This window comes from Balaenoptera physalus, assembly GCF_965194825.1.
Source record: "Balaenoptera physalus genome assembly, chromosome: 14".
NCBI lineage: Eukaryota > Metazoa > Chordata > Mammalia > Artiodactyla > Balaenopteridae > Balaenoptera > Balaenoptera physalus.
In genome coordinates, this window is record NC_138893.1 from 83,690,852 (window position 1) to 83,708,216 (window position 17,365).

The 17,365-nt window shown below is 37.7% G+C and overlaps 1 protein-coding gene and 1 pseudogene across 8 annotated transcripts in view; one reads left to right on the forward strand and one right to left on the reverse strand.

Annotated features, from left to right (window-relative positions):
• LOC309642703 (protein FAM136A pseudogene) overlaps nt 1-17,365 on the reverse strand; it is a 294,376-nt pseudogene that overhangs the window by 209,268 nt on the left and 67,743 nt on the right. The gene's annotated exons all lie outside the window — the stretch shown is intronic.
• CFAP70 (cilia and flagella associated protein 70) overlaps nt 108-17,365 on the forward strand; it is an 83,918-nt gene continuing 66,660 nt past the window's right edge. For 4 of the 7 annotated variants that reach the window (XM_082424418.1, XM_082424414.1, XM_082424416.1 and 1 more), the window contains exons 1-5: nt 514-2,351; nt 3,273-3,459; nt 13,859-13,957; nt 14,150-14,229; nt 15,431-15,610. In XM_082424418.1, coding sequence (XP_082280544.1) covers nt 2,289-2,351; nt 3,273-3,459; nt 13,859-13,957; nt 14,150-14,229; nt 15,431-15,610 — 609 coding nt within the window. In that variant the 5' untranslated portion in view covers nt 514-2,288. The other 3 variants (XM_082424415.1, XM_082424417.1, XM_082424419.1) reach the window with 2 other exon arrangements.

Consider the following 17,365-nt stretch of genomic DNA (forward strand, 5'->3'; position numbering starts at 1 on the left):
AATATTGAGCACTAGAAGCAGTGCAGTTTTGCATTCTCCCCAACAGTGTGTGAGAGACAGGCTCCCTTTTAAAATATTGTCTTATCTGCATTTTTCACGGAGAAAGATTTAAATGACCTGTTTTCAAAACCGTTTAATAAAGGCTTTTATTTTATCTTTAAATAAATTTGCTTTTGGTTTTTCTCCTATTTATGGAGAGATACTGAAAGAAAGGGGTCGAAAAAGCAAACTCGAAAGGTGGAAAACTTTGTACTTAGCCAACACTTATGCCAAGGGAAAGTGGCATCGGCGAAAACACAAGTGACCGCAAATACAGAGGCTGTCGCTCAGGAGCAGGGTTTCCGGAACGCAGGCGCAGAAACTCGCGCCCCGCCCCCCTTTCCCTCACGGACAATGTTATCGCGAGTCTTGGGATAAACTTGCGGTGATTGTGGAGACAAATTTCTCGCGAGAGGTAATTGGTTGCTATAGTTGCAAAAAAAAAAAACACCTCTGCGGCTGAGTGAGGTAAGTCTGCTCTTACTCCTTAGAAAACCGTCTCTTCCCGGCCTCCCCACGCCGGCCCTGCGGCCACACCGTGTTACCTCAGTCTCTTCTCCCTAAGCTTCGGCCAGGCTGAAACGCACACGCCGCATCCCTGCACGACTGTACTCCCGTACAGACTTGAACGCCACCGACCCCGCTAGGCGCGGACGCTCTCGCCAAGCCCAGGCCTCCCACCCAAAGCCAGACTGAAACCCCACTTCCCACTTTGCGCCGAGATTCCCCTACAGTAAGCGCAGACTGCGCTCCTGTCCCCAGACCACTCCCAGTCACATCATCTCCTTCACCTAAACGATTTCTTTCTTTTTGTTTTTTGGGGTTTGTTTGTTTAAGCTATTGTTTTTTGTTTTTTTAATTTTTTAAATTAAAAAAAATTATTGGAGTATAGTTGATTTACAGTGTTGTGCATCTAACCTTTTTCTAATCTGACTTTTCCCCTTCAACTTCTTCTGAGCAGATGACAAGAAATGCGTGCCTTGTCAGTGGCAACAGGAGCCCCCACTTAACTGCCTTGACCATAATTTTTAACTAGCCAGATTTCTTGCACTCATTGTTCAACAAATATGCTGCTAATGCCTCTTGCGGGCAAGGCATGGTGCCAGGCACTCAGGGACTGCAGAAATGTATGATAGATTACTTGTCTTTAAAGAAGTAATTAAGCATTCAAGAAACGTAGTGCATATTAATAACACCATTTGTGCGGTGCTTCATAGGTTAAGCAGTTTTACTATTTTAGTGGATATTCGCAACAAATGTGAAACAGGTCAGAAGTTATGTTATCCGTTTTATAGAAGGTGAGACTGAGGCTCAGAGAAGTTAGGCATTTGTCCAGGGTCAGGCTAGTGAAGGCTTAATTCACATGCTACTATTGAAAAGGAAAGGAGACAGATGTAAAAGATCGTGTCAAATGTAAACTTGATAAGAAAGTTGTCAGGGCCACTTAGGCCCTGAATGAGCCTGGAGACATAACGTTGAACAAGTAATCTGAGACTTGTAGGTAACAGGAAAAATGAGGGAGTCGCTAGAAAGAGGCAGAATACTTATAAAGCTTGGGGCAGCAAAGTATCTCTTTCTTTTTTCTACCACCAGTCCTAGACACACTTAGCGTAGTATATCCGATGTAAATATTTGAATTGCATTAAGTTCCACTTTGAATTGAGTCAGAAAACATGACCTTTTTTTTTTTCTTAACAGATATCCAATTTATTTTTGAAGTCGTGTCCTTAGTGTTGTAAAATAATTTGAAAATATCTTTGACTAAATAAGACATACGTCAGGTCTTTTTCCAGTGGACTAACATTCTGTGTGGCTGCTTCTTTCTTGTTATCAAAATATATTTTCCTAAAACTGATAGATTAAGTAACGCTTGAGGGGAGTTTTGCACATCAAAAAAAGAAAAAAGCTACCAAAAAACACTTTGAAGGAGGTGGGGTGATGGCATTCCTACCCTCTTTGCCTTGTGATAATTTGTGCTTAATGGGTTAGTTACATGTATAAGGATCTTTTTAGCACTAATCAGCAGAATCATCCTTGTGACCAGGTCCCTAAGGCACTGCCTATCTGGCAACAAAGGTTGGAAAGTGCACAAAACAGTGCTGGACTAGGGCATTTCTCTAAGTTCTCCCCTGGTATTGGTTATGATGTAATGTGGATACTTGTGCAACTATGGTATATAAGGGGACAGGTTCATTCATTATGTTCACAGAGATCAAAGAAGACCAGAGAGACTTTGCCCAGGTGCTGATATGGAGCAGGTGTCATCAACAGGCAGACCCGTGCAGATCACTGTGACAGATGGATATGACTTGGTAAAGTTATTTTGGGGAATCCTGGAAGTCCTTAGTTTATTCATTCTCCTTGAAAGTACTTTTGTCTTTGGGCTCAGGTCTCCCTGTCAGTCATCCAGTTGTGGCTTGGGGAAGATGTGTTGGGAACATTAGCAGGAGGCATGGAGTTTTGCATTATTCTGTACCACCAAACCTCCTGGCTTTACATAGCAATGGCACTTCCTTCTCAGTGTTCCCTTATTGTTAGTCTATAATCAGCAAGTCACATTAGTGTGTGTAAAGTACCTGGCAATTTGAATACTAAATTTAATGGGGGTGAAACAACTGGTTTTCATTTTTGTAGACAGCAGTTCCTTTCTCCTGAAAAGGATCTGAATTCCTCCAGAACTTCTCTTGTGATTATTTCATATGATGAATTTAAATAATAAAACTACAATATGATATAACTATTAAAATTTACAAGAATAATGAAACGTCAAAATATTCATTCAGTACTATGAAGTCAAAAAGCTTATTCCAAAACAGGATGTAATAAATGATCTCTACTTTCTTTTAAAGGGTATATATAAAAACGTATATATAAATGTGTGTGCATAAATATATACACACACACAGCAAAACACTAGAAAATATATTATTACAGGTAATTTGTTTTCCTATGTGCTTTCCTCACTTTTTCAAATCTTCCACAATGTGCTTTTATAATCATATAAACACAGTAACTGTCATTTTTCAAAGCTTCCAACTTAACGGCCTTTAAATAGAATGTTGCATTTAGCTACAGCTAGATTTGTTTAATGACTTTCTACTTCCCCCGTTTGTATTTGTGACATAGCTTGTTAGGAAAACGTGCAAAATGCTATTTAAAGTCAAAATGGGTTGCCAGATATGTAGGAAAATTCTCTATTTGAATATAATTGTAAAGTATGTTTCTGTCAACAGAAAGGTTTTAAAGGAGATACTCCAGTTACCTTTATCCGTGCAGAATTCAATCAGGTGGTTCTGGGAGACTCTGCAAAAATTACTGTTTCTCCAGAAGGAACTGCAAAATACAACTTCACTTGCAGTTTTGAGTTCAATCCAGAAGGAGGAGTCACTTTAGATGACCTCGCCCACAAACCTGTGTTCTGTAAGTCCTTGGGATTCTAAATATGTTAATTATATGAGTGATCAGGATATTCTGAGGTATTTAGTAGCTGTTGTAGGGACAGATGAACACACCTTACCTTTTTAATCTGGGAATAACACAGTATACTTTGAGTCCCACCTGGTTCTGGCAGCTGTCACCATGACCTACTAATTTTAATCAGTTTGTATTGAAGACCTTTTGACACATAACTGAACTTTAAAAAAAATTTTTTTTTATTTTCCAAATTGACTTTATTCTTTCCAGCAGCTGACAATAAAACATACATATGATAAAAAAAAGAATATTTATACAATTTTGAAGAAACAATAAGCAATAACATGGAAGCAAACATACTCTTTTATGAAAAAAACAGCCCCCAATTTGAAACAGGACCAATGATATATAGATAACTTGATCTATTCATATGTACAACTCATTTTAATTTCCCTAAAAAATATTATCTAATAACTTTTTAGTAACTAATCAATTCTTATTAACAGTCAAACAAGTAAGAATGTAGATAATGCTCAATTCAATCCATGGGTGTAAATGAATAGACATATAACTGAAATTTGTAGCCTTTGTCTCCTAAGCTGATTTGCGAGCTTTTCCCTTGTATTCCTATATTTAAGGTTGCCAGATTTAGGGGAAAAAAACAAAACAAACAAACAAAAAAACCAAAAAACAAAATTTGGGACATACTTACACTAAAAAAAGTATTTGTTGTTTATCTGAAATTCAAATTTAATTTGGCATCTTGTATTTTACCTGGCAGCCCTACCTGTACTTCAGTATATTCACCAAACTGTATAGCAATTATTAATTTGCCTCCCTTGTTAGAGGAGACACTTTTTGAAATCAGGGCTGTATCTTATTTATTTCAGAATTTCTAGTGCTTAGAAATATCTGGTATAGAAAGGGGCTCCAAAAATGTTTGTTGAATGAATGAATGGATAAATAGATGGATAGTTTCTGTATTCACACTTTTACAGTTTCTAACTACATAATATTATCTCTGAAATACTTTGTTCCTAAACCTATATTCTAGGCTAAGTCTTTTTTGTTTGTTTGTTTTAACCCATACTCTTTTTTATTTTTTGGTAGTGTGGTTTTTAAAATTTTATTTATTTATTTATTTTATTTTATTTTATTTTTTTTCCTTGATATAAGTGTGAATTTTATTAAATTTTTCTAACTTTAATGTACATTTAAAGTGTATATTATTGAAAGATACAATTGTGTAATCTCTTGTCTGGCTATTATTTAGAAACTATACTAACTGTCAGACAAAACAAAAATTAACATGGTTGCTTAATATTCTGATTAAAAATGTCATTCATTCAAGGCATATAAACATTAACTGAATTACTAAAGAAAGTTTTTAGTAATAGGTATGTTACAAAAAGAGATTAATAACAACAGCAAAAGTATATATGCAATTTCAAAACTTTTTTCACTGCATATTTAAATATACTATTATTTGAATGACCCACACTTCAACCAATCTAAATGTTAATAATTCTAAGAACCTTCATCTAAAAGACAAAAATCATTAAACAGAAAATAATGTTTAAAGTTATTATTTTACATGTTGAAAATAACCCAAGAAATTGTCTTAGTTCTTGATGTGTTTCCTCTCCTCACTCTCTCTAGCCCCAAATTTAAAATCAACATTTATAATTAGAAGAGTAGAAAAAAATAATATCAGGATTACAATTTGGAGGGATTTTACAACGGTATCTTGAGTATTATAATAGTCAATCTGTTTGATAATTATTATACTTTAAAACACTAAAATTCAAGTTAAATTGGAGGGTTTTTTTGTATAGATGAACATATTGATTATTAATTTTCCATGACTTTAACCAAACAAGGAATTTCATGACCTTATAAAAAAAAAGTTGTATTAAAAATAATGGATTCAGAAACAAAACCACCTTGACAGATTCAATTTATTGCCAAGTGGGCCTATTATACTATTTCTATCCTGCATTTTTCTTGATACCTTTTGGGGAAAGAAAATTTGGTATAAATCTTCATCTACCTATCAGGCTAGTAGCTGTTTAACTAATGTCACTCGGCAATGAAACACTGGTTGGCCACCAACACCTTTTATAACGTTCTTCTAGATGTGGTCGTAGAATGAATGGAACATGTGTCAGTATTTACTGACTGCATTATTGCAATCAGCCAAGGATTTCAAAGTGGTTGATAACATATAGCTTTTTTTTTTTTTTTTTTTTTGTTTTGTTTTTTGTTTTCAAAAAACAATTTTATTTAAAGAAAAAAATTCAAGATTACTAAACGTCTCTTTTTTTTTTTTTTTTTTTTAGATTAAATGTTGGTTTTACTAGTTAGTTTAAAGGGGAAAACAAATAACTTTATAAAAAGGGTTGGCAAACTTTGGCCTATAGACCAAATCTGCCCTGCTATTTTTTTTTTTTTTTTCACACACACACACTGTATTTTATTTTTACAAGAGATAAATAGACTGACACCAAGCATTGTACATGGATGACCACAACAAAAACAACAATGATTGCAATTACCAAACATGAAACACACTCATACTATGTCATAATATTGACATTCAGTCCAGTAATCCTCCACTGTAACAGCTCCTTTACTTTGCAGTGAAAATTGATTTGTATATTCTTTGCCTCTGAGTCCTTGTGGGATTTTTTTTTTTTTTTAATTCAGACAGAAAGTCACAAAAATTATACTCATCCTCATCAGTTCACTCAGTCCCATGTAATTAATTGTTTTTTTTCATCTTGATCTTTTGTTAGCACTTTTATGAGTTCATCAGTTTTTCATCAGAGTTCTGAAAATGCTTATTCATTCAGTTCAGCAGTACAGTCAGTTACCAGAAACCTGTACTTGTCAGAGTCTTTTCCATGAATTTCTTGAAGATGAAACCCTTTTATAGGAACATATTTGCAAAATCATCAGAGTACACCCAGAACTGTCTGTAAATGACAAAAGACTTAAAAATGACCACGGTAAAAGATTTGATGAAAGTTCATAATAATGCAGTTGACAAGAAAATTAGTTATTTCTGAGATATACATTTTAAAGTAATAACTAGGATTATGACTTATAACATTATACCAGAACATATAAGATTTTTAGAAATTTCATGTAATGTCTGAAACATTTATATTAACATATTTCCATACATATTTCCATACAAATACAAGATTTTTAGAAATTTCATGTAATGTCTGAAACATTTATATTAACATATTTCCATACAAATACAAATATAAGATTTTTAGGAATTTCATGTAATGTCTGAAACATTTATATTAACATATTTCCATACAAATAACCCAATGAAAGTTTAGTATTAGTTGTTTTGTTTGTTTTTTTATACTGCAGGTTCTTATTAGGCATCAATTTTATACATATCAGTGTATACATGTCAATCCCAATCGCCCAATTCAGCACACCACCATCCCCACCTCACTGCAGTTTTCCCCCCTTGGTGTCCATATGTCCATTCTCTACATCTGTGTCTCAACTTCTGCCCTGCAAACTGGCTCATCTGTACCATTTTTCTAGGTTCCACATACATGCATTAATATATGATATTTGTTTTTCTCTTTCTGACTTACTTCACTCTGTATGACAGTCTCTAGATCCATCCACGTCTCAACAAATGACTCAATTTCGTTCCTTTTTATGGCTGAGTAATATTCCATTGTATATATGTACCACAACTTCTTTATCCATTCGTCTGTTGATGGGCATTTAGGTTGCTTCCATGACCTGGCTATTGTAAATAGTGCTGCAATGAACATTCGGGTGCATGTGTCTTTTTGAATTACGGTTTTCTCTGGGTATATGCCCAGTAGTGGGATTGCTGGGTCATATGGTAATTCTATTTTTAGTTTTTTAAGGAACCTCCATATTGTTCTCCAGAGTGGCTGTATCAATTTACATTCCCACCAACAGTGCAAGAGGGTTCCCTTTTCTCCACACCCTCTCCAGCATTTGTTGTTTGTAGATTTTCTGATGATCCTCATTCTAACAGGAGTGAGGTGATACCTCATTGTAGTTTTGATTTGCATTTCTCTAATAATTAGTGATGTTGAGCAGCTTTTCATGTGCTTCGTGGCCGTCTGTATGTCTTCTTTGGAGAAATGTCTATTTAGGTCTTCTGCCCATTTTTGGATTGGGGTGTTTGTTTCTTTGATATTGAGCTGAATGAGCTGTTTATATATTTTGGAGATTAATCCTTTGTCCGTTGATTCATTTGCAAATATTTTCTCCCATTCTGAGGGTTGTCTTTTCGTCTTGTTTATGGTTTCCTTTGCTGTGCAAAAGCTTTGAAGTTTCATTAGGTCCCACTTGTTTATTTTTGTTTTTGTTTCCATTACTCTAGGAGGTGGATCAAAAAAGATCTTGCTGTGATTTATGTCAAAGAGTGTTCTTCCTATGTTTTCCTCTAAGAGTTTTATAGTGTCCAGTCTTATATTTAGGTCTCTAATCCATTTTGAGTTTATTTTTGTGTATGGTGTTAGGGAGTATTCTAATTTCATTCTTTTACATGTAGCTGTCCAGTTTTCCCAGCACCACTTATTGAAGAGACTGTCTTTTCTCCATTGTATATCTTTGCCTCCTTTGTCATAGATTAGTTGACCATAGGTGCGTGGGTTAATCTCTGGGCTTTCTATCTTGTTCCATTGATCTATGTTTCTGTTTTTGTGCCAGTACCATATTGTCTTGATTACTGTAGCTTTGTAGTATAGTCTGAAGTCAGGGAGTCTGATTCCTCCAGCTCCATTTTTTTGCCTCAAGACTGCTTTGGCTATTCGGGGTCTTTTGTGTCTCCATACAAATTTTAAGATGATTTGTTCTAGCTCCGTAAAAAATGCCATTGGTAATTTGATAGGGATTGCATTGAATCTGTAGATTGCTTTGGGTAGTATACTCATTTTCACAATGTTGATTCTTCCAATCCAAGAACATGGTATATCTCTCCATCTGTTGGTATCATCTTTAATTTCTTTCATCAGTGTCTTATAGTTTTCTGCATACAGGTCTTTTGTCTCCCTAGGTAGGTTTATTCCTAGGTATTTTATTCTTTTTGTTGCAATGGTAAATGGGAGTGTTTCCATAATTTCTCTTTCAGATTTTTCATCATTAGTGTATAGGAATGCAAGAGATTTCTGTGCATTAATTTTGTATCCTGCAACTTTACCATATTCATTAATTAGCTCTAGCAGTTTTCTGGTGGCAGTTTTAGGATTCTCTATGTATAGTATCATGTCATCCGCAAAGAGTGACAGTTTTACTTCCTCTTTTCCAATTTGTATTCCTTTTATTTCTTTTTCTTCTCTGATTGCCGTGGCTAGGACTTCCAGAACTATGTTGAATAATAGTGGTGAGAGTGGACATCCTTGTCTCGTTCCTGATCTTAGAGGAAATGCTTTCAGTTTTTCACCATTGAGAATGATGTTTGCTGTGGGTTTGTCATATATGGCCTTTATTATGTTGAGGTAGGTTCCCTCTATGCCCACTTTCTGGAGAGTTTTTATCATAAATGGGTGTTGAATTTTGTCAAAAGCTTTTTCTGCATCTATTGAGATGATCATATGGTTTTTATTCTTCAGTTTGTTAATATGGTGTATCACATTGATTGATTTGCGTATATTGAAGAATCCTTGCATCCCTGGGATAAATCCCACTTGATCGTGGTGTATGATCCTTTTAATGTGTTGTTGGATTCTGTTTGCTAGTATTTTGTTGAGGATTTTTGCATCTATATTCATCAGTGATATTGGTCTGTAATTTTCTTTTTTTGTAGTGTCTTTGTCTGGTTTTGGTATCAGGGTGATGGTGGCCTCATAGAATGAGTTTGGGAGTGTTCCTTCCTCTGCAATTTTTTGGAAGAGTTTGAGAAGGATGGGTGTTAGCTCTTCTCTAAATGTTTGATAGAATTCACCTGTGAAGCCATCTGGTCCTGGACTTTTGTTTGTTGGAAGATTTTTAATCACAGTTTCAATTTCATTACTTGTGATTGGTCTGTTCATATTTTCTGTTTCTTCCTGATTCAGTCTTGGAAGGTTATACCTTTCTAAGAATTTGTCCATTTCTTCCAGGTTGTCCATTTTATTGGCATAAAGTTGCTTATAGTAGTCTCTTAGGATGTTTTGTATTTCTGCAGTGTCTGTTGTAACTTCTCCTTTTTCATTTCTGATTTTATTGATTTGAGTCCTCTCCCTCTTTTTCTTGATGAGTCTGGCTAATGGCTTATCAATTTTGTTTATCTTCTCAAAGAACCAACTTTTAGTTTTATTGATCTTTGCTATTGTTTTCTTTGTTTCTATCTCATTTATTTCTGCTCTGATCTTTATGATTTCTTTCCTTCTGCTAACTTTGGGTTTTGTTTGTTCTTCTTTCTCTAGTTTCTTTAGGTGTAAGGTTAGATTGTTTACTTGAGATTTTTCTTGTTTCTTTAGGTAGGCTTGTATAGCTATAAACTTCCCTCTTAGAACCGCTTTTGCTGCATCCCATAGGTTTTGGGTCGTCGTGTTTTCATTGTCATTTGTCTCTAGGTATTTTTTTATTTCCTCTTTGATTTCTTCAGTGATCTTTTGGTTATTTAGTAACGTATTGTTTAGCCTCCATGTGTTTGTCTTTTTTACGTTTTTTTCCCTGTAATTCATTTCTAATCTCATAGCGTTGTGGTCAGAAAAGATGCTTGGTATGATTTCAATTTTCTTAAATTTACTGAGGCTTGATTTGTGACCCAAGATGTGATCTATCCTGGAGAATGTTCCGTGCGCACTTGAGAAGAATGTGTAATCTGCTGTTTTTGGATGGAATGTCCTATATATATCAATTAAATCTATCTGGTCTATTGTGTCATTTAAAGCTTCTGTTTCCTTATTTATTTTCATTTTGGATGATCTGTCCATTGGTGTAAGTGAAGTGTTAAAGTCCCCCACTATGATTGTGTTACTGTCGATTTCCTCTTTTATAGCTGTTAGCAGTTGCCTTATGTATTGAGGTGCTCCTATGTTGGGTGCATATATATTTATAATTGTTATATCTTCTTCTTGGATTGATCCCTGGATCATTATGTAGTGTCCTTCCTTGTCTCTTGTAACATTCTTTATTTTAAAGTCTATTTTATCTGATATGAGTATAGCTACTCCAGCTTTCTTTTGATTTCCATTTGCATGGAATATCTTTTTCCATCCCCTCACTTTCAGTCTGTATGTGTCCCTAGGTCTAAAGTGGGTCTCTTGTAGACAGCATATATATGGGTCCTGTTTTTGTATCCATTCAGCCAGTCTATGTCTTTTGGTTGGGGCGTTTAATCCATTCACGTTTAAGGTAATTATCGATATGTATGTTCCTATGACCATTTTCTTAATTGTTTCGGGTTTGTTTTTGTAGGTCCTTTTCTTCTCTTGTGTTTCCCACTTAGAGAAGTTCCTTTAGCATTTGTTGTAGAGCTGGTTTGGTGGTGCTGAATTCTCTTAGCTTTTGCTTGTCTGTAAAGCTTTTGATTTCTCCATCAAATCTAAATGAGATCCTTGCCGGGTAGAGTAATCTTGGTTGTAGGTTCTTCCCTTTCATCACTTTAAGTATATCATGCCACTCCCTTCTGGCTTGCAGAGTTTCTGCTGAGAAATCAGCTGTTAACCTTATGGGAGTTCCCTTGTATGTTATTTGTCGTTTTTCCCTTGCTGCTTTCAATAATTTTTCTTTGTCTTTAATTTTTGCCACTTTGATTACTATGTGTCTCGGCGTGTTTCTCCTTGGGTTTATTCTGAATGGGACTCTCTGCGCTTCCTGGACTTGGGTGGCTATCTCCTTTCCCATGTTAGGGAAGTTTTCGACTATAATCTCTTCAAATATTTTCTCTGGTCCTTTTTCTCTCTCTTCTCCTTCTGGGACCCCTATAATGCGAATGTTGTTGCGTTTAATGTTGTCCCAGAGGTCTCTTAGGCTGTCTTCATTTCTTTTCATTCTTTTTTCTTTAGTCTGTTCCGCAGCAGTGAATTCCACCATTCTGTCTTCCAGGTCACTTATCCGTTCTTCTGCCTCAGTTATTCTGCTATTGATTCCTTCTAGTGTAGTTTTCATTTCAGTTATTGTATTGGTCATCTCTGTTTGTTTGTTCTTTAATTCTTCTAGGTCTTTGTTAATCATTTCTTGCATCTTCTCAATCTTTGCCTCCATTCTTATTCCGAGGTCCTGGATCATCTTCACTATCATTATTCTGAATTCTTTCTCTGGAAGGTTGCCTATCTCCACTTCATTTAGTTGTTTTTCTGGGGTTTTTTCTTGTTCCTTCATCTGGTATATAGCCCTCTGCCTTTTCATCTTCTCTATCTTTCTGTAACTGTGGTTTTTGGTCCGCAGGCTGCAGGATTGTAGTTTTTCTTGCTTCTGCTCTCTGCCCTCTGGTGGTTGAGGCTATCTAAGAGGCTTGATGGGAGGCTCTGGTGGTGGGTAGAGCTGACTGTTGCTGTGGCGGTCAGAGCTCAGTAAAACCTTAATCCACTTGACTGTTGATGGGTGGGGCTGGGTTCCCTCCCTGTTGCTGTGGCGGTCAGAGGTCAGTAAAACCTTAATCCACTTGACTGTTGATGGGTGGGGCTGGGTTCCCTCCCTGTTGGTTGTTTTGCCTGAGGCAACCCAACACTGGAGCCTACCCGTGCTCTTTGGTGGGGTTAATGGCAGACTCTGGGAGGGCTCACGGCAAGGAGAACTTCCCAGAACCTCGGCTGCCAGTGTCCTTATCCCCCCGGTGAAACAGAGCCACCACTCGCCTCTGCAGGAGACACCCCAACACCAGCAGGTAGGTCTGGTTCAGTCTCCCCCAGGGTCACTGCTCCTTCCCCTGGGTCCCGATGCACACATTACTTTGTGTGTGCCCTCCAAGAGTGGGGTCTCTGTTTCCCCCAGTCCTGTCAAAGTCCTGCAATCAATTCCCACTAGGCTTCAAAGTCTGATTCTCTAGGAATTCCTTCTCCCGTAGCCGGACCCCCAGGTTGGGAAACCTGACGTGGGGCTCAGAACCTTCACTCCAGTGGGTGGACTTCTGTGGTATAAATGTTCGCCAGTCTGTGAGTCACCCACCCAGCAGTTATGGGATTTGATTTTACTCTGATTGCGCCCCTCCTACCGTCTCACTGTGGCTTCTCCTCTGTCCTTGGATGTGGGGTATCCTCCTTGGTGAAGTCCAGGTTCTTCCTGTCAATGATTGTCCAGCAGCCAGTTTTGATTCTGGTGCTCTCGCAAGAGGGAGTGAGAGCACGTCCTTCTACTCCGCCATCTTGGTTAATCCCCCTTATTTATTTATTTAACTTATTTTTACTTTTTAAAAATATTTATTTATTTATTTATTTTTTGGCTGTGTTGGGTGTTCATTTCTGTGCGAGGGCTTTCTCTATTTGCGGCGAGCGGGGGCCACTCTTCATCGCAGTGCGCGGGCCTCTCACTATCGTGGCCTCTCTTGTTGCGGAGCACAGGCTCCAGACGCGCAGGCTCAGTAATTGTGGCTCACGGGCCTAGTTGCTCCGCGGCATGTGGGATCTTCCCAGACCAGGGCTCGAACCCGTGTCCCCTGCATTGGCAGGCAGATTCTCAACCACTGCGCCACCAGGGAAGACCCTTTATTTTATTTTTAAAATTTATTTATTTTTTTATTTTTGGCTGCGTTAAGTCTTCATTGCTGCACATGGGCTTTCTCTAGTTGTGACGAGCGGGGGCTACTCTTAGTTGTGGTGCACGGGCTTTGTGTTGTGGTGGCTTTGCTTGTTGCAGAGCACGGGGTCTAGGCTCTCAGGCTTCAGTAGTTGTGTCATGCAGGCTCAGTAGTTGTGGCTCACAGACTCTAGAGCGCAAGCTCAGTAGTTGTGGTACATGGGCTTAGTTGCTCCGCGGCATGTGGGATCTTCCCGGACCAGAGCTCGAACCCGTGTCCCCTGCATTGGCAGGCGGATTCTTAACCACTGCGCCACCAGGGAAGTCCCAGATGGTGATTTTTAGTCTTTCCTAAAATTGATTGAGGGAGTCATGACCAGTAATTTCTTATGCATGAAATAGAATAGAAAATACCTAAGGATTTTGAGCTAAGGATGAATATTACATGAAACTTTGTTATAATCATATGTATCAATAAGTTTATACATATGTGTATACATGATTATGATGTAAAAATCCTTTTTAAAAATAATTTGCATGCAAAAAGATTAATAAGTCACTGAGGAGGTCCAGTATCTTCCACTGGAAGTCACTAATAATGGTGCCTTCTCGAGTTTCAAGTTCATTTCTCTTAACTTGAATTTCTCTGGCAATGCTTTGTTTGTTTCACCTTGGTTATCTGATGTGTGAGCTAGACATGTTCTCCTTTTCTTTGTTGTGATTTTTCTAGTAACGATGACTGAAGCTTTACCAAAGGAAAAGAAACAGAAAGAGGAGAAGACCATGATTCTTGGTCAAGCTGTGGTGGACCTTCTTCCTTTACTGGAAGGTCAGATGTGTGATTTGCTCAAAAGCAGAAATAACAAAGCTCATAAAACTTAGTGTAAGTTTTAAGAGAAGTAAGTTAAAAGAGAAGTGTAAAAATCAGCCTCAGTGAGTTTGAGGGATTCACTGAAAGATGAGCACAGTTATTTCTGCCTAACCCTTCCTTCTTTGGCTTGACTTGGCCTTCTTTTCGCAGGAAAGAGTTCGTTTGAAACGATGGTCCCATTGCACCCTGTGCCAGGCTCGCCCTTGGAACCTCTTCGATCAGGTGTTAAGGTAATCAGAGTTTTAACTCTTAACATTTCAGCCTGATATTCAGTCAAGCCTGTCTGCTCTTAAGGTTAAATTTAGTTGAGTCCAATTCATCAGGCACCTTCTTTTCACAGGCACACATAGTGCTAGGTTCTGGGAAACAAAGATGAATAAGGCAGACTCCTACTTTAGGAGTTCATAATCTACACATCAGAGGTTATGACCAGTGTGATTAAATGGTGGGGTGGGGCATATGGACACAGAATAGGTATCTGTTACTTTGCCCCGGGGTAGATGCAGGGAAGGCTTAACCATGGAAATGCCTCTTTAACTATGACCTGATGAATTAAATTAAATAGTATATGAATGCATCTAACACACTTTCTGGCATGGTAGCCTGCTTCTGGTCATTGGAGGAGGAGAAGCATGAATTGGTAGGCTGTGTTACTGGTTTGTGTTCTGGACTTTGTTTCCCAGTTCCTCCTGGGATCAGTAGCTTCTTGGGGCACTGCTTTTGCCACTCTTGTGCAAGTACACTCACTCTCAGCAGATACCACAGCTGTCTTCAATTTTGCACAAGTAAGGCCCAACTGCCCCAACTATTCTGAATGCAGTTCCCTACTTAACCGTTGATGTAGGCCCCTTCCTGATTCTTGTTGATTCTGACCTTCGAGCTGCCACAATCCACTCCTACATCTGCTGTGATTCTCTCCTTCTCTTATTTTAGGATGTGATTGGTTTCTCCTAGGTTTTTTTGGTAGATCTGATTTAATTTGCTTTCTGTCTTTCAATGATTCCTAAAAATGTGTAGTCCAGTGATGGCATTTCTTGTTTTCCAGGGCTATTGTAGCATTATTGTTCTATTGGATATAAAGATAATCATTTAATATCCTTCTGTCATTCCATGTGATTTGTGCTGGAAAGAGGTAGATATCTGGGCTCAATCTGCCTTCCTTGGTCCAGTGTCCCAGTCTATGTACTGTTGATTTCCCTTAGATCTTATAGAAGAAAAGAAGGGAAGGGCTCTAGCTTAGGGATAAGGTTCTCTTCTTGGCTTTATCTCTAACTCATGGGACCTAAAAAAAGCTATTTGAATCCTCTGTATGGAAATAATTAAACCTTACCTTCTTACCTTGAGCAATGATGTGAGGTTCAAATGAGATAATGTAAAAAAAGGGAGGCCTCTGGCATTTTCAAATGTCTGTGTAATTTTATTCTTTTACAGCAGTGCAGTCTTGAAGTTAAAGTATTTGTGGCAGAGCCCTTATTGACTGCAGCCCAGATCTCAGGAGGCAGTCTCCTGAAGGTCACATTGGAGGCTGCCTACTCTGTGCCTGAATCCTTCATTCCAGTAGGGCCGCTGCAGAACTGCATGGTTGGTCTGCAAGTTCCATCAGCTGGAGAGGTAAAGACTTAAAGCAAGATATTTATAGAGATTTAAACACTCACATGGTCATCTCTTCCTCACCTTCTAAGATTTCATTCAAAGCAGGCTCTGTTAATGGCTGAGATTTATTTTAGGCTCAAAAAAATAAAGTTTACTTCTGTTTTATACATGCATGTTAATATTTATAGTTTACATGTTATACATAATATAGACTACATATAATTTATATCAATAAATACATATTTATGATGGAAAATATATAAAACATTTAAAATCTGACAATTTTTGGATGTAGTATTTCTACACAGATTACTTTTATGCATATATTTTGTGGATTTTATATAATGTACTTTATTATACAAAACTTTCTTTTAATTCCAGGTTATTTTCTTAGTCCAGATTTCTATAGAATGCTTGTGTATGGGTCTTTTGAGGCTCTTGAGATTTCCAAATTACTTGCTAAAAAAATGTAATTAGGGCTTCCCTGGTGGCGCAGTGGTTGAGAATCTGCCTGCCAATGCAGGGGACACGGGTTCGAGCCCTGGTCTGGGAAGATCCCACATGCCACGGAGCAACTAGGCCCGTGAGCCACAACTACTGAGCCTGCACTTCTGGAGCCTGTGCTCTGCAACAAGAGAGGCCACGATAGTGAGAGGCCCGCGCACCGCGATGAAGAGTGGCCCCTGCTCGCCGCAACTAGAGAAAGCCCTCGCACAGAAACGAAGACCCAACACACCCAAAAATCAATCAATCAATAAATTTATTAAAAAAAAATGTAATTAGTTAATACTCTTACTTGCTTTATTGCCGTTTTACATTTTTCGTATAGAACTCTCCAATTCTCCTTCACCATTTAACATTCCCACCTGCAGTGCACAAGGGTTCCAATTTCTCCACATTTACCAACACTTGTTATTTTCTGTTTTTTGATAATAGCTCTCCTAATAGATGTGAAGTAGCATCTCCTTGTGTTTTTGATTTGCATTCCCCTAGTGACTAATGATGTTGAGCATCTTTTCATGTGCTTATTGGACATTTGTATATCTTCTTTGGGGAAATGTCTATTCAAGTCCTTCGCCCATTTCTGAATTGGGTTGTTTGTCTTTTTGTTGTTGGAGTTTTAGGAGTTCTCTATATATTTTAGCTATTACTCCCTTATTAGATATGTGATTTGCAAATATTTTCTCCCATTCTATTGGTTGCCTTTTTACTCTGGTTAGTGTCTTTTTAAAAATAATTAATTAATTAATTTATTTGGCCGTGCCGCATCTTAGTTGCGGCACATGAGATCTTCGTTAGGTTGCCGCATGTGAGATCTTTTAGTTGTGGCATGTGGGACCTTTAGTTGCGGCATGTGGGATCTTTAGTTGTGGCATATGGGATCTAGTTCCCTGACTAGGGATCGAACCCAGGCCCCTGCATTGGGAGCATGGAGTCTTAGCCACTGGACCACCAGGGAAGTCCCTGTTTAGTGTCTTTTGATACCCCCAAATTTTAAATTCTGATGAAGTTCAATTTGTCCATTTTTTTCTTTTGTTGTCGTAACCAAGAAATCATTGCCAAATCTGATGTCACGAGGCTTTTCCCCCTGTGTTTGCGTGTAAGAGTTTTATAGTTTTAGCTCTTATATTTAGGCCTTTGATCCATTTTGAGTTAATTTTTGTATATGCTGTTAGGTAAGAACCAACTTCATTCTTTTGCACGTGAATAACTAGTTTTCTTAGCACCATTTGTTGAAAAGACTGTCCTGTCCCTATTGAATGGTCTTTTTTT